This window comes from Homarus americanus, unplaced genomic scaffold (genome assembly GCF_018991925.1).
Source record: "Homarus americanus isolate GMGI-L3 unplaced genomic scaffold, GMGI_Hamer_2.0 scaffold34345, whole genome shotgun sequence".
NCBI lineage: Eukaryota > Metazoa > Arthropoda > Malacostraca > Decapoda > Nephropidae > Homarus > Homarus americanus.
In genome coordinates, this window is record NW_024736072.1 from 1,225,759 (window position 1) to 1,246,466 (window position 20,708).

General features: G+C 36.0%; 1 protein-coding gene across 1 annotated transcript; it reads left to right on the forward strand.

Moving 5' to 3' along the window:
* The first annotated feature begins 821 nt into the window (after positions 1-821).
* Positions 822-10,773, forward strand: LOC121871905 (pre-mRNA 3'-end-processing factor FIP1-like). The gene is made up of 9 exons (XM_042374502.1): positions 822-971; positions 3,266-3,353; positions 3,801-3,952; positions 4,168-4,277; positions 6,342-6,483; positions 7,464-7,634; positions 7,797-7,894; positions 9,917-10,162; positions 10,471-10,773. Exons 1-9 carry the CDS (start codon positions 837-839, stop codon positions 10,607-10,609), a joined length of 1,281 nt encoding a protein of 426 aa, XP_042230436.1. The 5' UTR covers positions 822-836; the 3' UTR covers positions 10,610-10,773.
* Positions 10,774-20,708: the final 9,935 nt, after the last annotated feature.

The following is a 20,708-nucleotide window of genomic DNA, read 5'->3' on the forward strand; positions in this document are numbered from 1 at the left end:
GGTTTGTTACGACCTTTACTGTCCAGTGTTATTACAGGAGGAAACTGTACTGTACCTGGTGGAAGGAAACCTTTGATATTTGGTTGTTACCCTGGGTAACATCCTTCTCATGCGTGTCTAGCTCAAGTAAACTCGAACCCTTGGCGTGAAACTGAGAGATATGTATTACCAATGTGTTACCAACACCCTTCAAATTATTTAATTATTATTGTTACAGTACAACTCTTCACTATTGTCATCTTTTTTTATATGGCTCAATCCTTAAACAATAACAGTAATAAAATGGTGTATAATAATTATTTTATTTTATTTTTCCCAAAATCATTCAACAAAAAGGGATTAACAATAAAAAGAAGCTCTATTACTATGGATCAGGTGACCACTTGCAAGATACACTTGGCTTGCCTATTGTGAATCCAGATCAAAAAGTTGCATACACTCCAAGGTGTAAAAAGTGATAATGGTGAACAAAAATACACATCAAACAAAACAAAACAAATATGGACACTGGTGAAGCTCATAACAAAGTAACAAATAAGACCTGCCGCCCTAATGGCTAGTAAACTAAGTGGTGTAATGATAAATTAAACTAATTTAACCGCCACTGCTTATGAACCAACAACATGTATTAAGAACTTACCTTTTCCTGTCTTGGGATGAAATGAAACCTTGGCTATCTATTATTTCCTACAAACAACACAACGGCCGGCACCATTTGGAGCCATTGTAACACACAGCCGACACGCCAGCCAGTCACCGCCATCTCTGGGACAAACACCCACCTAATAGTGACTGAGTTATTCCTTATAATATTCCTTGGTTCATATCTCTCCTGGATGTCAGACACAAACTCAAACATGGCCGACGTGCAGGATGATGACCAATGGCTGTACGGCGATGAAAAGGATGATCCGAAGGAAGATGGAGAGATAAATGAGAAAGCAGGTGAAGAGACAGAGAGAGCAGGAAAGGTAAGGATTTCATCCAAGTCATTCTTATAAAGGTGTGAACAGAAGGAAGTTAATTAGGGGAGAACTGAAAGAAGAGATTTGAAAAGTGGGATGGATATTTTGCTATGACCGGCTATTTTACCGTGAGTGCGCTCTAATTGACTAAGTAATTTCTGTTTAATATGAAGGGAGGGCTTCCGGCCAGGAAGTTAGGTAGGTTTCTTTGGTTGGTTAGGTCAGGTTTATTCATTTCTAGCTAATGTCGCCCCTTTTATAATGATAAGAACATCTATGGAAGAAATTAACAAAATCGAACAACCCCTGGTTAGGTATGTTTATAGCTACACAACGATCGACTCGGGGCAAATTAATTATCAAATGCCGCCAGGGTCACGCTCAAATATAGTTCTCGCGTTCGCTGGTAATGGACAATTAGCCAATTAGTGCGCACTCACGGTAAAATAGCGTTAGTAGGAACTTAGCCGGTCATGGCAAAATATCCACTGCCTAAAATTAAAGAGACGAGTTCTAGTATTGCCAATTATATCGCTCCCTTGCCTGCATTACATGATTACAAACTCAAGATAACAGCATCTGATGGTGAGTATAGTATATACAGTGGTATATTTTGTTTACAATATACTGTACATGTAGTGTTTGCATAAATAAATATAGCTCTGTGTCTGCCTGATTGCAGAGTTAAACCTTCATAGCAGCGGTGCTCTGTGCGAGATGCAAAATTTAAACACAGAGACATTCACCAATGCCTGAAAAATTCCGTAGATGTGTGGTTATTACCGGGGATAAGGAAATTCGTGTCAGTACCTGGAAACGCTCTGCACTAACAGCTCTGGCTAATCTGGAGAATTTTGTACAGTATTTACTGTTAAACTTATTGGCTGTAGAAAAAAAAAAAAAAAAATTGGAGAGAAACATAGTTTAAAGGTGGTGCCCTGAGGATAAGACATGACCAAAATTCTCTAGCTTTAGGAATGATCGCATCAAAACTGGCTGCAGTGTTAAATCTGATTATGAGAGGAACAAACCACTGATAATTGCTATCTGAGCATAAATCACATCACTTGGGTTAAATATACAGTATTTTAGTAATACCGCACTTAATGATGCGAGCACATCTACCACCTATTTTCACTTAGTTTTTTATTGAGGACAACTTTCTTACCTGATGAAAACCACATATCAAGTGCAGAAATTGTTTTCTTATTGAAAATAATCGATGTCCATCCATCTTCATTTTTGTGCTTGATGTGTTGTCAATTCCAAACAAATGGTTACAGCAACTATATAAACACTTCCAGGGACTGCTACACAGTATTATTTACCCTAAATACAAAATAAATCATGTATCCTAGAAAAATTATGAAATGTAGGAGTTACTGGAAGCTTTTATATGACGACAATATATCAAGTGCAAAAATGTCATTGAAAGGACTTGGTGTATGTACTGTATATTATTTTTTTAGGAAAATCCCCAGAAAAGCAAGAATACCTGAACTAAAATTGCAATTCTTCATCTTGATTTTTTGTTTTCTTGAGATAAGGAAAGTTGTCTTCAATACAAAGCTACAGTAGTTGAAGATAGGTTATTTAGGTATGGGAGAGTTAGTATTACAGGTGTACTGGGTAGTTATTTTACTAAAGTTGGTGTAAAGGATCAAACACAGATTTTAGGAGGGAGTGTTCAACTGAAATCACATAAGTTTAGAAAAAAAATATGGTAAAGATTTCAGAAATTTATTATTTTTCAATGGCAACACATTCAGCTCACCTGAAGAAAAATGAAGAATGAAATTACTGTATAGTATTGATAACGACTTTTTACTAAAATATATTATAGTACAGTACTGTATTGAGAAAAAAATGACAACTGGCAAAAGGGCAGAAAGATATTAGAGATATAGCAGTAGCATGCTTGCCTCTCGCTACTGCATTATAGGTTCAGTCCCTGGGACATACATGGTAGATTTTCTCTTTGGTACTCCAGTTTCCTCCTGTACAGGAATACAGTAATACTGGGCCTTGAAGAATGGCCTTCACTTCCAAACATAGCATATCTTTGCCCAGGTACTCCAGTTTCCAGTGTACTAACATGAACAATGAAGGTCATTACAAAGAATAAAGCAATCATCCAAATGGCTAGTAAGCTGAAAAGTGGTGAAATAATAAACTAAGATGTGTAAATTGCAGTGCCTAGGAGATAGAGTTACAGTGTAGTCTATGAAGAGCTGTAGTAAGTGTTTACTGTCAGTATATTTTATTTTATTCATTTATTTATGTTAATTTTTTCTTTGCAGGAAAATGATCAAGACAAAGAAGCAGCTATGGAGGAGGGTGAAGGAGAAGGTGAAGCTGACAAGGAAACAGAAGATAAAGGAGATAAAGGTTTGTTCTTCATTTTGGGGTAATTAATTTGTACTTGTAGATAATATATATATATATATATATATATATATATATATATATATATATATATATATATATATATATATATATATATATATATATATATATATATATATATATATATATATATATATATATATATATATATATATATATATATATATATATATATATATATACTGTACAGCACATAGATAATCAGTAAAATTGTCATACTGTGGAGTCTCGATAATTGGCGAAATACTAATTCATAGGTACCTTTTTCTAAAGTTTTCTGAATAATATTGTTAAGTATTAAGTCATTAAACAACAATTTATCACGTCTAGTTACTGTACACTACTTTATAAAAATGGGATAATTATTTTAATTACAGTACTGTATACAGTATACTGTATATTCACATATTGGATGCATCTGTTTTTCAGACAAAGAAGGCGAGAAAGAGGATAGTGGGAAGGGTAATGATGATGATAGCAGTGATGATGATGACTTGACAATTACTATTGGTGTTATCAAGACACAGCCAGACATCATACAAGCCCCTACTGCTGCTCACTCTACTAGGTTCCAACCTAAGGTACATTTCTCTTGTGTAATGTAACATTATTGATCAACTAGTAACCTGTGAGTATTAATCTTTGTTTCAGTAGGAAGTGATCAATTGTAATGAAAATGAAAATGATTCACTTGCATGATAGCTAAGTGATTATGTATGACTTTACCTTTATTAAAAGTTTAAGACCATGATTCATGAAATGGAATTACCTTTAATATCTCCTATAATTTTTACAGGCTGCTCCCACCACAGGTTTAAAGGATGACGATTTTAATTCTCCAGGAAAAATCAATGGAGTTTCTATAACTGAATTCAACTTAGCAGATTTGGAGGATAAACCCTGGAGGTAATACTGTACCAATATTTTATGTAAAAAAAAATGGAATCTTTGCTTGATATCTTGAACAATTTTAGTAGATCATAACTTTGAATACAGTACTTATTGCCACAAATTGACCAGTATTATTGTCAGCTAAATCTGACCCCAAAAAAGTTTTGTGATTACTGTATTATTTATATGCTGTATATGGAACTGTACACAGATGTAATATATTTTATAGGGATTCCATAAAGAAATAGTAATAATATATCTTCAAAATTATTTTAAGTTTAATAAATTGAATAATGACTTGCCATTAACCAGAATGATCACCCAAAAAAATCCATTGTCCACCGAGGTGACTCACAATGGGAAAATTAATGTCTATCATGGATCCTCCCCTTAGTTCCACCATTATGTTCTCATTGCTCACAAACCCAGTTACTCTTTAGGAATCTTAACCAGAAATACTCGACACCTAAGACGATAACAACACCCTCAGTCTTCCTCCCCTGGTTGTGCCGTCAACTGTAGTTGCACAATTTCTTCGGCAATATTATTTTTGTGTTATAAGTGGACCATAGTATCATATGATGATATACTTTACGTATTTCTGTGGTTCCTGAACAGTACATCAATCATTCATCTCTTGTATATTCACTTTTCTGTTGATTCCTTAACCACTTGTGTACAGATACCCCACTGCTGAATAAAATTAGCTGGCATTAACCAAATAGAATATTAAAATTGGCGTTCTCATAGTGAAGGGGTTGAGAATGAGTTTCATATCCATACACAATCACTCCAGCATGCACATTATATACTTAATCTTATTTGGTTAAATCAACTTGGATAAAGTATATGTATCAGGTGCCTTCAAGAGTGCCCATGTACTCAATAGGCTTGACAGCATTATTATTGTTCACTTTGTGAACATAGAGTAGAACGTCAATTTAACACGAATCTGTTTAAAATTATTGATTTAAAGCGACACTCGCAATGAAGGACAACAAATCAATTTAAAGCGAATCTCCTAGTTTACGTGAATCAAATCTGGCGCATCATATGGAAATACACAATATTTTAAGTTTCACGCCTAATGTTTCCGGCCAGACACCTCTCTGGGCAGCTACAAGGCTGCCCGCCACCCTCCCGCAAACTCAATTCTCGCGCTGATGCTCTAGTGAACGGACATACTGTGTGACACTATCTCCTTCCACCAAGTGCATCAACCATCGCCACTATGTCCAAGAGGTCAGCCACTACATCTTTAACTGGCCCATCTACGTCTGGGCAGACACGGCCATCATTCAGTGCTTCCCGCGTGTCAGGTGCCACCACAGCCACACCACCAGACATTGATGTGGATGATGAGCTAGCCGAGTTGGGCTCTGCATCTTCAGAGGATAACTTGCCAAACTAAAAGTGGGTGAAAATCTATTTTTGATAGCATAAAGTAATGAAAAACTAAGTTGAGTGGAAAGTGACAGTGCAGGGGGAGGCCAGTGACGCGAGGCAGCAGACAATACAGTATCACGCAATAACAGTACCGTCCAGCTCTCAACTCGACTGCAGGAAGTGCTTGCTGCATATATATCATTACTTCATAGTTTCTCATAATTATTAGTTAATAAAAGTCTTTAGTATTTTGTGTTTTTCTCAAGTACCAAACTAAATTATTCCATTGAAACAACACTTCGATTTAGTGCGAATTCGATTTAAAGCGACCTCTCTTGGAACGTATCTTGCGTTATATCAACGTTCTACTATATATATATATATATATATATATATATATATATATATATATATATATATATATATATATATATATATATATATATATATATATATATATATATATATATATATATATATATATATATTAAATTTTTTCAGTTTCAGATAAGTCATTGTCTTATGTTCCAGGAGTTTCTATTGGTACTTTGCTCATTATCAAGTGTATAATGACGAAGCATGTAAAAAATTTGTGACGGACCCTCAGTGTGTCCCAAAATTAAAAAATGAGAAATATCTTACACTGTGTGGAAACCATCAGAAAACCTTGAACCATAAATTTTATCTTTTCAGAAAACCTGGAGCTGACATTTCAGATTATTTTAATTATGGATTTAATGAGGAGACATGGTTCAAGTACTGTGAGCGCCAGAAGAGGATGAGGATATCAGAGTCGGGGGCTGGTCTGGCTGGTCTAGGTATCAGTGTTACCAAGGTTAGCAAAGCAATGTTTTTAAGTTTTTTAATATGGGTATAATTCTCAGTTATGAATGTTGTATAGTATTGATGAAATTTTTTTTTTTTGTTAATGAATGACTTGAAGTTTCTGTTTTTCTACATGTTAGTGTTATTGATTGATATTTTAAAAATATTTTACCTACACTCTATTCACATGAGCTGTGCAACCAGGGCCTAGAGCAAATTTTATCAATGCAGCTGATTGACTGGCAGATTGAGGTGTGTTGGGTTAATATAAAAGTCTTCATTATTGAATTTCATGACTTTGTACAGTTTTCTGCAATTGCACATACAGTATAGGGCTCTGGCCCTGCCAAGTTATCCTAAATTCCAACTTATCGAGGCACTTACCTCCTCCAACAAAAATACAACAATAAAAAATTATTGACCCATGTACTGTATGTGTACATGTACAGTAATTACTAAATGTAAAAAAGTAACACTTACCAAAGAATGAAGCATCATAGTAGGTGACACAGATGCATGGTAGGTGATGCAGGTGGCCAAGATATGCCAAGATTTTCCCAGATAACTTTACATATCTTTGCATTTCCCGAGTTATACTAATACATTCCGAGATCATATCCATGCCGAGTTATCAAATGCAGAGTTATCGAGGGTTTACTGTAATAATAATAATTAAATGTTTATTTAGATTTGTAATCAAAGCCAGGGAAGTAAAAAATAGCATGTGAAACACATTGATAATGTGAATACTGTATCTTAAAGTTAAAAACAGTCAGCAGTGTTTGCTTGTTTCACCACCCCAACACATATTCACCTGGTGTGACTCAACCAATCACAAGATTCCTTTGATTTGGTCCAGTTGCAAGCTTGAAGTGAGAATAGTACAGTAAAGTGGTTCACATGTTACAATGTTGTAAATAATTCATAATACTCTACTGACAACAAACTAGACTAAGCAGCTGTGACACTGTTGATGTTTTTACTTTTCAGCCGTTTGGTAATGCTCCTAACAGCATCCCAGTAACAATAATCAATGATAACAGTAAATATGGAGGTGCTGGGTCACAGAGACCTAAGGCTGGTCCTCCGCCACGTAACAAAGGCATGGGACAGATAGATGTTATAGGTGGAACATCCAATCCAAAGACCAGCACAATCCAGGTAAGTTGATGCATCTTAAATGTTATGGCTATTGATTGAAGTACAGTATAAATGTTTATGTATTTACTATTTTTTTAATAATTTAAAACTTAATACAGTATGTTTATTCGCTAGTGAAAAAGAAACATACCCGATTATAACTTTATAATTTATGATGTTTAGGTTATGACAGCTGACAGGCGAGAATATTCTAACAAGGTGATGATGAACGGTCCTCCACCTCCGCTGCCTCCTGCCCAGCCAGGATACAATGATATGGAGTAAGGAACCTCACAGTACTGTTATTTATATGTAATTTTTTTCAGGTTAAGATATATACCCCCCCACCCCCATACACACACACACACACACACTCAAAAAGTTGTCTCATCTCTGCACCATCTAGTATTTAACTTATTCTTTATTAGTACTTTTCTCTTAACTTACATGGCAACTTCCAAAAAAAAAGAGGCCTTGTAAAACAAACCCGGTTTTGCTAAATAAATGGGCATTGCACTCCCAGGATCTGATATTTACACTCTTTATCTTACCTCAGGGCATTGCAACCCTGCCTTGCCAGCTGTTCCCACCCTGTGTGTTGGTGTTAGGAAGGGCATCCAGCTGTAAAACTTTGTCTCAACATGCCTGATGGCAACTGGATCGCCAGAGCTGTACCCATCTCCTGGTCTCTGCTGTATTTTCTGGGCTGGTGTCCCAGTTTTGTTTTGGTGGGGGAGGGGAGGGGAGGGGGGTGCCATCAGGTAATTGAGGTTAACCCCATGCAAGCATGGAAAATTGTAAAACGTTAATATTTTAATGATGATGAGTACACTTTACCTAAAATAAAACATGAATTGCCATTCATCACGAAAATATAATTATGAGAACTCACCAGTACAGTACAGTACTAATAAACATCACACAAGCATAATTAGGCCCAATTCTTGCAATTTTCAGTTTCTGGTTTTCTGTCCATACCCCAAACATCTTCGTCATATCTCTTAACAGTAGGAGTTCTTCACATTCAGGATTTTTCATCACACTTTCTACAATTGACTGGGTCAATACTTTTAAACCTTAAAGCATTTCATGACTTTACACTCATCACAAAAAAGTTCTTGAACAATTGGCCACGACAGATTTCAGAATGAGCACTATGGCTCATGTCATCTCAAAATGGTTGGTATGTCAGGCTGCGAAGTGACTCAATATTTCATAATAATGTACAGGATGTTCATCTTTATATTACTGTATTTACAGGTGGAAAAAAAGTACTAGTAATTTAATTTGCAATAAAACTTCCTTAGAGAGCAGTGTTCAGACTTCTCATTTGTTTTGTCACACAGGTATTGTATGACCCTTAGAGCATTCGAAACGTTTTGTAGTGAGTGTACATATGCTTGTTAACTTTATAGCAGCTGACTCCTCACATACAAATCAATTTATTTCTCACTTGTATGCTAGTACAACATTGTCTTGGGTTTCTTACTTTGAACACATCCCCAAGAAATATTGGCAGGACACTTGGGCTGTACCATCATGCAATTATAGTACAGTATGTAGAATACAATTGAAACTCTTCATGTGTGAATATACAGAGTTCTATCTCATCCATTTTAATTGTTATGCTCTTAAAGGCCTTAGATGTTGAGGTGCAGTAATGACATTATAACAACAACACAAGTGAATGTGGTAGTGAATGAGAGGCCACTTGATTCTGTTATGCTTTAAACACCAAGTAGATACTAAGAAGGGGCACCACACCATAATAATGTGGTATCGATGCTTCCCACATTGTTTGACTGGGCATACAATGTGAATATTTAGTGGGCTGAAGCATGAACCTTGACCATTCAGCTTGTGAACCGCCTCCCATCTCAAGTGAAATTTGGTGTTATAAAATCAAATAGGCAAGACTACTTCAAGTCCATACAGAGCCCTACATCTAACATTTTGACTTTGTATGCAAATCATACAAGCTCTCACCTGTTAAAGCTGTTTCATCTACTTGTTGATTGTAGCATTGGGTATACATGTTGTTTTGTTCGTAGTTTCTGCCAGAACTATGAGAGTAATTAATAATGCTGTTAGAAGTCTTCTTAGTTCACTTGAAGCTCTACCACACCAGTTTTATGGATGATGTCTTAAATTCCTTTCCATAGTGTCATAATTGGATTTTTTTTCTTAACTGTTCCCTTTCTTTCTTTCTTTTTATTCATCAGACCTGCATAGCTCCAAATTTATTAAGAATACACTTATAAACAAAAGGTTTCTCATGTGTATAACTTCCTAATTGTTTCTAGGTTTGGTGGTAACCCATATGGAGATGCATATTATCCAAGTGACCCTGCCTTCTATGGGGGAGCTTCATTTGAAAACCCTCCTCCATGGGGACCAGGACAAAACCCAATGGGAGGTCAGAATAATTGGGAAGGACCAGGAGGAGGTCCCCCAAATGTAACACCAGTGTCAAGTGGAACTGGTTACTTTGAAGAAGACTCGGTTAGTGCTCCTCCAGCACCAACAGAGCCTGAAGAAGAAAGACACAGGTGTGTGTACCTACTTGTGTGTGTGCCTGCCTGCCTGTTTGCATCTGTGTGTGTGTGAGTGTGTGCATTGAAACAGCAAAGTGAAAGAGGACAAGAATGGTTCTGTGTTTACTGTGCAGGACACTGCATACAGTACAGTATAGAAATTACCTAAGCCAATCCATAATTGAATAAATTTTTGCCCTGTTGTACTGTACTGTGAGTTGAATGGGGTTGATACATGTAGTTTCATGTCTGTTGGTACAAGGTAATGTAAAATTGCACTAACTGAAAGTAATAATGAATATAAGTGGTGATGGTTGTTTCAGATCTCGAAGAAGTCACAGATCTCGAAGTCGGTCTCCAACTCGTCATAGACACTCCAGTAGACATCCAAGATCACGGTCCCGGTCCCCGTCTCACAGACACAAGCGTAAGAAGTCTAAGAGAGAACGTGATGCAGATTAAGATATTCGTTTTTCCAGTACAAAATCCCATTTGTGAAATTTTTTTGTTTTTTAAGAACAACTTTCTCTTCATATTAATTGTTTATTTGTAAGATCCAGTTGATGGATAAACCAAATAAAAAATACAGTACATAAGTAAAATTACAAATTAAAATGTCTCTTAACTGTAGTAGTTTAAATTATTCCACTGGTGTAACATATCTTGAAAATACAATAGACTGAAATTTGACAAAATGGACCTGTATCTACTTTTATCTGGTTTAATCTAAATAGGAAACTAAAAACTTGAAGGCTTAGGGACATAATCAACACCATCTGTAGCTAAAACACATTGTTGAAACATTACTGTATTTTGTGAATTACCTAACATTCATTTGAGGAAACCTGACAAAACTAATGTATTACTTTACATATTTTTAATAAGGAATACCCAGGTTTATTTAACAAGGATATACTGTGGGTGTAATATTCAACATACAGTACTTTGAATGCTAATTTTTTTTTTTTACTTTCATTACTGATTCTTTGCCATTTTATATCTATATTTCAGTTTTATTTCTGATGTCCTCTCTACAGTTAGTCCACATCTATTGCACTCACGTGAACTCGGTCTATAGCCATAATTTTTGTAGTATGTACAGTATTTTTGGGTACTCTTAACAGATTGTTTAACAATGTTTTTCCCTTTGTACATTCTGCTAAGGTAATGTTTTCACAATTAATTTTTTTTTGAACTGAGAGTTTACATTAATTATGGATAAAATATTAAGGAACAATTATAGTTTTTATTTGGATGATTTACAATGGACACCACTACATACACTTCTGCAATATATAAATTCTGTCAGTAATAAATATGAAGTTATCAAAATTACAAATGATGCCCTGATGTATTATTGTTACAGGAACTCCTCCACTTGTACTGAACAGTATACAGTTAACCCTCACTTTACGCGGTTAATGTAACCCGGAGGGTACCGCGGAAAGCGAGAAACGCGTAAAGTGAATAACAACATATGGGATTAATTGAAATGGAGTCCAGGCCGATCCCCAAACTCCACTTTTTGACGACACATAACTATGTTGTAGTAAAAATAACATCTTAATTTTATGATGCTACATGCACACAATTAATACTTAAGAGAAATAGAGAAATACAGTCGCCAAGTTAATGTCCATTCAAATAATGGACACGACTCCCTCCCCCCTCTTCTCACACTACACTGCTGGCTCTTCCCTCTGAGAAATTTTGGGGGGAAAACCAGGTATAGTAATAAATAATACCTCAAACTAAAGTTAGGATAATATAATTGACATTGCTGGATTCCTTGTAAGACCAGGAATATTTTGAATATAAATGTCATATATTTTTCACAAAAGATAACATATTTACTCAGATTAAACATTTTATCTAAAATTTGTATGTCTAATGCAAAATATATGATGTTTATATTCAAAATGATCATCAAATTGTAAGAATTCCAGCAATGTAAATTATATTCTGGCCGGGTAATTTGTATGAATTTTATGAGCTAAAACAAATATCTTCAGTTAATAAAAAAAAAAAAATATTCTTCACGACACTATCTGTCAATCAAAGTACCCCACCTTGCCTCCCCCCCTCTTCCAACCGCGCGGTCAGTCCCAACCCTCCCCCCCACCCCCCACCAATCCTCCCTTCAAGAGATGTTGGGTGAAAAATTTAGATTTTAACATTTTGTATTAAATAATACCTCAGATTAAAGTTAGGATAATATAATTGACATTGCTGGATTCCTTGTAAGACCAGGAATATTTTGAATATAAACGTCATATATTTTGCACAAAAGATAACATACTTACTCAGATTAAACATTTTATCTAAAAATTTTATGTCTAATGCAAAATATATGATGTTTATATTCAAAATGACCATCAAATTGTAAGAATTCCAGCAATGTAAATTATATTCTGGCCGGGTAATTTGTATGAATTTTATGAGCTAAAATAAAAATCTTCAGTTAATAAAAAAAAAATTATTCTTCACACGGTAACAGATGGTCGGTCGCCGGTCCCTCCCTCCCTCCCCCCACCCACGTCCCTACTAGATAAATGTGTGGGAATACCAGACTGTTTACCTTTTTAGTAATAAATAATAAATCAGACTAAAGTTAGGATAATATAATTGACATTGCTGGATTCCTTGTAAGACCAGGAATATTTTGAATATAAATATCATATATTTTGCACAAAAGATAACATATTTACTCAAGAGTAAACATTATATCTAAAATTTGTATGTCTAATGCAAAATCTATGATGTTTATATTCAAAATGATCATCAAATTGTAAGAATTCCAGCAATGAAAATTATATTCTGGCCGGATAATTTGTATGAATTTTATGAGCTAAATTAAAAAAAATTATACTTCACCCGTGTAAAGGGGTACACCCACCGCGGAATGTGAGCATCCTGGGTTCTGGCAGGGCACCGCGTAAACGTGGAAACGCGGAATGTGGGACCGCGTAAAGTGAGGGTTGACTGTATCTAGATGATGGTGCCTTTTCGTCACGTCTTAGTCACAAATATTTATTTATGGAGAAATGCTCGCTAGTATTAAGGGAACTTCTACATATCACGAGGTCATTTCTATTCTAAATGTGGTACCAGAATACCCTGAAAGTGGTAGCAAAAAAACATACCTTTACCTTGGCCGTATCTTAATTACTATTGTCATAATCCTTCGTCAACTTCACATTTCACTCGGTGTTCTACTGTAGTATACCCCTCACGTCTGTGGTACATTTTTCATTTATTCTGCACCTGTGGCTTCATAAAGAAAAGCAAGTGGTGCTAGTAGTGTTGCTAAAGTGGAGAAAAGGAAAAAGAAAGTGGTGATTAGTACAGAAGGTTGTATCGTTAGATAAACTCGCCAGTGGAATGAAAACTGCGGCCATGGTTAAGTGTTTGGCATGAATGAGTTCTATTAGCTCCCACAAGGAGGAGGAAAAAGAGGTAGGGGTAGTATAGCTTCAAGTGCCCTCAGAAAAAAAATCATGTGATTTATGACAAAGTCATGATAAAAATGGAAAAAGCATGAAAATTGTGGATGGAGGACATGCACCAAAAATATGTGCCACTTGATCAAAATCTTATCCACTAAAAGGCTGTGGACCTTTGCAACCATTTTTATCAAACAACAGTTGCTGAGAGTCCTAGTGAGAGCAGTCACCATACCTTGACTACCAGCAAGGGTTGGTTTGAAAATTCAAAAGGAAATACATGTTGTATAATGTGACATTGACTGGTGAGGCAGTATTAGTGGACTGTGATACTGTACAATACTATATAACTCGGGCTTATTCCCCAGACTTTCTCAAGATCATGAAGGAGATAGATTATAAGCGTGAGCAAGTTTTTAATGTTGTCAAGATTGCCTTATGGTTCAAGAGGATGGCTAGGTGTATCTCACTAGAAAAAGCATCTGCAAATGATTTTGATAACCTTACCAAGACAATAGAAGTTGAAGTGTTCATTTTGGCATCCATTCGGACCATAACTTTTAGATACTTTCTGTAGCAGGTGTACGTATCTTTGAGGAAAGAAGCATCCAACTTTTAAGACAGCAAAGGATCAAGTGACCCTTCTCTGTGGCAGTTCTGTAGGCTATATAGTAAAAAACGTGTTGCTGTACTGAGCAGTGAACTCTCAGGCATTTAAATATAAACAGCTCTTACCCATTTAATATTAGTCCAAAAAGAAGACCTGGGTCACTACAAATCTGTCTTTGGTTTGGTTCTATAACAACTTCCTCCATGAAGTGGAGAAGTGCCTTCAGGAGAAGGATTTGGAATTCAAGGTCTTCCTCATTTTCGACAATACACCAAGCCACCCAAAGTGAAATCTGCACATCCAAATGTTGAGGTGATGTACCTTGCAATCAACATCACTTTCCTCATTCAGCCTCTCAACCAACAAATGATAGCAATGTTTATGGCACACTACATATGCCAAACCTCTAGTCACACTGTATTTGTTATGCAATGGATGTTGACCTGAATATTATTAATGCATAAAATGTATTTGAAGAGCATAGAAGAATACGTATGTACAGAGGGTTGTAATCGAGATCTGGGAAATATGGCAAACTATCTGATTGCTAATATTGAACAATCAAATCTGACATCAACCAATTACATTTTTGGCCCCCAGGCTTCGATGTGGGTCAGTGACCTGTGCCCAGGTGGCCTAATCCCCGTAAAAAGAAAAAGAAAAAAAGGGATCCCTCCTCCCCATAATGATTCCTCTTAACATCTTTAAAGAGAACAAAGAAGAGCACCTATTTCCCCCAAAGTGTCACTCATATTTTTCTGTAATCTAATCTCAGCACACTAAGTATTGTTTTTCTAATTCTGGGTCTGATCCCATGTACACCATGAAAGCAAGACCATCAGAAAATAAACTGGATTACTTTTTTCTTTTTTACGGGGATTATCCCACCCAGGCACAAATCACTCTGGGCCTGGGGGACGAAAATGTAATGCAGGTAATAATAAAGAAATAGAAAAAATGAAAAAAGATCAAAAGTGAGAAACAATATATACTGTATGTACAGTATGTTGTGTTGTCAATAGTAAGAGAAACAATTGAGACCCTGCAATTGTGTGTAAATGAGGCAGAAAGTCAGATCAGCAACCTGGGACTTGGTCAGAATTTTGCAATGCCATGTGGCAGTAGGGTCTACCATTAGACAATATATTATGCTTCCAATATCTTCCCAGGCGGTAGTACCTCCCTGTTACTGTGAAATTGGATTATAACTTGACCGTGGGTTATTAAGGCTCCCATTCTGCTCATTACCTGTACTCTAATTGGACTGTTAACAAATCTGAATAACACTTGACACAACAAATATTCTTCCAATAAACATTAACACTAGTACCTTGGGTAATACATCTTATTTGTGCTTGAAGAAACAGAAGGGAGGCAGTTATCTACAGTAACCAGGAGAACCACCTGTTCAGTGCAAGGTGTGGCCAAAAATCGATGGGATGGAAGGCTGGAAGACTTTTATGGCCAATCAGGAGAACAGATATGTGCAACAATAACTTCTTTGACATTGGTGCACACTTGACCTCTCCTCACAATCTTGTATGCAGGAAAAGCATCGACTTTCTAATACTGTATCATTTTTAGGGCTATAGTTCTCTTACGGTAGAAGTCCCAGCTGCTCATGTTAAGGCCTCACGGGTCTTTGAGGACATAATCAACCACCAACATGGTGTATGTACTTAAGCCACCTTATGAAGGGCAGCTGGAGCTGGCCATAAAACATAAGAGGGGGGGGGGGGGTGTTAAACTATAGTGACTACCAGTTAATATTCAGCATGCCAGACAGTGTTCATTTTTTGTGGACAGACACAACTGTATTAGTAATCTGGATATACACCCTTAAAGTTAGTAGTTAATTGGATCCTTGGACTTAGATCATTCACTAACCCCTTGTGAGTGGGGTCCCCTCTGTGCTGATTAAAATCATCAGGTATTAGCCGAATAAAATGGTAAAAGTGGTGTTACCACTTCTTGTGTATGGTTCCTCTTTGCGCTGGACAAAATCATCTGGTATTTGCCAAATAAAATATTAAAATTGACGTCTCCATAGTGAAGGGATGAATTAATTTTGTAACTACAGTACGCTCGGATAATTTGCGTACAGTATAGTCTGGATTTACGCGGTTTTTGTTTACGCGTTTGGTCATTTACGCAGTGCCTTGCCAGAATGAAATGTTTTAATTATGCGGTAAATTTCATCATTTGCGTGGGAAGCGGCGCGGGCAGGGTGCGCACAAGGTCGCCCAGTCATCAAAACATTACCGAGTTCTTCACCCGCCATCCACCACAGCCGGCCCAAGTCAGTGATAGTGATAATGACAGTGAGGATATGGACTTACATGAACTTTGAGGGGTTTGACAAAGAGGCCCTGCAAGCCTCTGTGGTGGATAGTGATACTATTGATACAAGTGATACAGGTGAGGGCCAATAATCTGCCCTCTGCCTCGGAACCAACCCCCCATCCCCGTGTGCCCAGCCATCTTTTCTACTAATGTAAGTGTTAAAAAACCTAATATTATTGACATTTCTCTTAAATATTAATTGTGTGTGCATACCATCATAAAATTAAGATGTTATTTTTACTACAATGTACGTATTGTGTCGGAAAATGTGTAGTTTGGTGGTCGGCCCAGTCTCTATTTCAATTAATCTCATATGTTCTGTTATTTCGTTTACGCGTTTCTCGTTTTAAGCGGACCTCCACGGGTTCAATTGACCGAGTAAATGCAGACTATACTGTATTTTTATTTCGCGGTCCTCTATTATTCGTGGATGACACCCTGGACGTACCCAAGAATGTCTGCAGGTACTGTAATTTTAAAGTTGCCGGCATTTTTGCGGCTGGGACGGGGAGCCATTCGTTCTAGAAACTAATTTCCTTTACCTGTATTGTACATACACTGTATATGTACAAAAATTTTTTAAGTCTTCTTGTGATACTCATCTGGTCTACAATAAGGTACTGTATCAAGAATGGTCTTCAGTTAATGCTTGGAAGAGGAAGAGTTTTACACCTGAAGTTTTAATCACCCTCTTCTGTTGATGGGGGTCATCATGTTTACAACCAAGAGTTTTAAAAAATTTAGTCACAAAGGACACCACAATACAGAGCTCGGCAGGGAGGTGTGGCAGTAAAATTAACTGTAGGGCGGTGTCCTTCGTGACTCAGATTTTTTAAAACTCTTGGTTGTAAACATGACGACCCCCATCAACAGAAGAGGGTGATTAAAATTTCAGGTATTGACCTTAACCCTAAACTAACTACAGTACAGGTAGTTATTCAGATCAAATTATAAGTCAACAGAAAGTGAAAAGAAAGCAAAGTCATTTCAGAAAAAAATATCTTTGATATTAAAATATTATACAGTAATATCTCCGTTAGCCGGAATCCCTTAAACCCGGAATTTCCGATAACCGGAATTTAAATTTTCTCGTAAAATCATAACCAAAGCCGGAATTTTCCAGCTTTGGGAACGATCTTCCCAAGGGGCACATTTTCCGGAAAATTCCAGGGATGGGGGGAGTTTTTTTTCCGGGTTTAAGAGATAAAAATCAGGTTCATTTTCTGGAAATTCCGAGAAAAATTTTGTTACCCGGCAAATTCCGGGGATGAGGGATTTTTTTTCGGGTTCGAGAGATGATGTCCAGTAATGGACAATTTTTGGAATTTCCGAGAGCATTTTTCCGTTAACCTGAAAATTCCGGGGATGGGGGATATTTTTCCGGGTTCAAGAAATGATGTAATGGGGAATTTCTGGTACTACTTCCGAAAACATTTTCCGTTACCCAGAAAATTACGGGGATGATGGATTTTTTCCGGGTTCGAGAGATGATAGGCAATTTCTGGAACTTCCGAGATCATTTTTCCATTACCCGGAAAATTCAGGGGACGAGAGATTTTTTCCGGGCTTTGAGAGAGTCGTCTCGTTACCCAGAAATCTCTCATTCCCGGAAGTGCTCTGCACCAATTGTTCCGGCTAACGGAGATATCACAGCAGTATTTAGTATTTTGAATTACTCACAGGAGGTCCTGGTCTGATCACATGGAGACTTGTTGAATAAAAAAAATTACTATCAGGGAAAAGATACCAATACTTCAGATAAATTATTACATCCTGGCATTTGTATTCCATAACAAGTAGGTTAAAATATATGTAAACAGACACCTGATTCTGGTTAATAGTGTAATATATTTAATTCATTTGCTATTGTGGTACAAACTGAATATTTAAGTTTATTGTTATCAAGGTCACTGGGGCAGTCTTATTCTCTATATGTTAGACATGGGCATGTGATATTAAGTCAGAGATATGATTGCACTCCTTAGGGAATAAAAGTGCTGAATGACTTTGAGCCTAAATTCCATAAATAAATCTATCAATCTTTAGGAATAAATGTGTACATAGGAACCTCTGGATATTGTAATGGTAAGTGTATCAAATAAGATATTAATATAAATGTCATAAATATTTTCACCTACCTGACATAGGAATGACAAGTGTAACGTAAAGGGCGTGTGTCCTACATGTACTATCTGTTCACACAGTACTTTGAAAAAAAAAAAAACTTTCACTGGAGACAAATGGATGACTACATATACTCTGCTTGAGGAAACCAACTGGTATCAGAGGAAGTTTATAGATAGCTTATTTATTTCAGGACTTGTATACCGTATATCACGGCCTATAAGGCGGCGGGGTGCATAAGACGCCCCCCCCAAATTTCCATTTAAAAAGTAGCTTTTGAGCTCTATTTGCTGTATAAGACCAGTACCCCAAATGTGACACTTACCCACTGACTCAGTAGTCCTTTACCAACCATCCTTGATTTTTTAAAATAAGGCCAATTCACTTCAAGTAATGTCATCAAATTATACCCGCTGGTGTAGTGTAAACACTAGTGACGTCACTGAAGCGTGTTGGGAGTGTTCCCTCGTCTCGGTGGTGTGACTATTTATACAACATGTGATTCAACAGCAACCACCGTATTCTAATTGTGGTGTTTCATTAGGATTTGAGTGAAAAAGGTTACCAGTATGTACTTACTACATACATTTATTACACATATATATATATATATATATATATATATATATATATATATATATATATATATATATATATATATATATATATATATATATATATATATATATATATATATATATATATATATATATATATATATATATATATATATATATATATATACTGAATATACTATGTACAAAAAATGAATGTTCAATGAATTATTTATGGTGCATTAGGGTACTGGTCACTTCTGATGGGCTATAAATAGCCTTCTTTATCTCCCCTACATCTCACCCTGAGCCAGACGGAAGGGTCTTGGTAAATAACATGTTTGCTTATTTTCCATTTACTTTAAATAGATTTACCGAATTATTTGTTTTATTTATTTATTTATAATATACTGTAATATATTAAACACACTGTAATTATTTTCTTTAATTTATAAACTATTTTGCGACAAAGGAATGTTCTCCAGTAGTGTTTCATTAGGATTTGAGTGAAAAAATATTACGTACTTACACAATTGTTCCTCTTACTTTGACAACACAACATACATACAGTATATTATTTCTCAGTTTTGATCTTTTTTTTTAATTTTTGTATTTATTTATAGTTAGTTACTTAAAATAAGGCCAATTCACTTCAAGTAATGGCATCAAATATTACCAGCTGGTGTAGTGTAAACACTAGTGACGTCACTTGAGCGTCTGTAATTAACCGTCGATAGTTTCAAGAATTAATGCACTCATTTACTGAATATTCTTTGGAAAAAAATAAAATTTAAATCAATTATTTATAGGAGATAAATATTATTATGAGTAAATATACCGATACCGGTATGCATTACTGACCACCTCCACGGCTCCTCACTGGCAAATGGGGGGGGGGCGTGGGGAGGGGTGTGTGATGATAGCTGTGTTTATTATAGGGGTATAAATCTCTTTTACGGTATGTTAGACAGGTTTATAATACATTTTTATTATTTTAATATACCGGTAATCTTAATTTGAATCCAGCTTGCCAAACGTAAGTTTCAGTATAAAATAATTAGTGGTAAGACCTTGTGAGTGGCTTACGATGTTTTCATCACCACTCTTGACACACTAAACCACAATATTTAAGAGGTAAGAATTTTAAACTTGGTGGTTTAGACGACCCCCTAACTTTGGGCAGATTTTTTTAATGTTCAAATTTCGTCTTATAGGCCGTGATATCTACGGTAAAGGGATTCCCAATCCAGACCCGCCAGTGTCTGTGACAATGTACCTGTACTTGTGTAAATATTCTCCCACATTTAACTTTCTACAAGTATTACACTACAAAAGATATACAAATTTCATAAACTGTAAGTATTTGCTTTATCAAACGTCTATTCTATATATTGTTATGTAAAAATAAAAATACCCTGATGCATCATTATCACAGGAATTGGCATACATCAGGATCTCCACAAACACCGTATTAATGAAAGATACAC

What these genes read in the sequence shown, in the direction of transcription:
- LOC121871905 (XM_042374502.1), top strand. Translation starts at nt 837, where the DNA reads ATGTCAGACACAAACTCAAACATGGCCGACGTGCAGGATGATGACCAA. An exon ending in CAAAGACCAGCACAATCCAG is followed by an intron (nt 7,635 to 7,796) that starts GTAAGTTGATGC and finishes TATGATGTTTAG; the next exon opens with GTTATGACAGCTGACAGGCG. An exon ending in CCTGAAGAAGAAAGACACAG is followed by an intron (nt 10,163 to 10,470) that starts GTGTGTGTACCT and finishes TGGTTGTTTCAG; the next exon opens with ATCTCGAAGAAGTCACAGAT.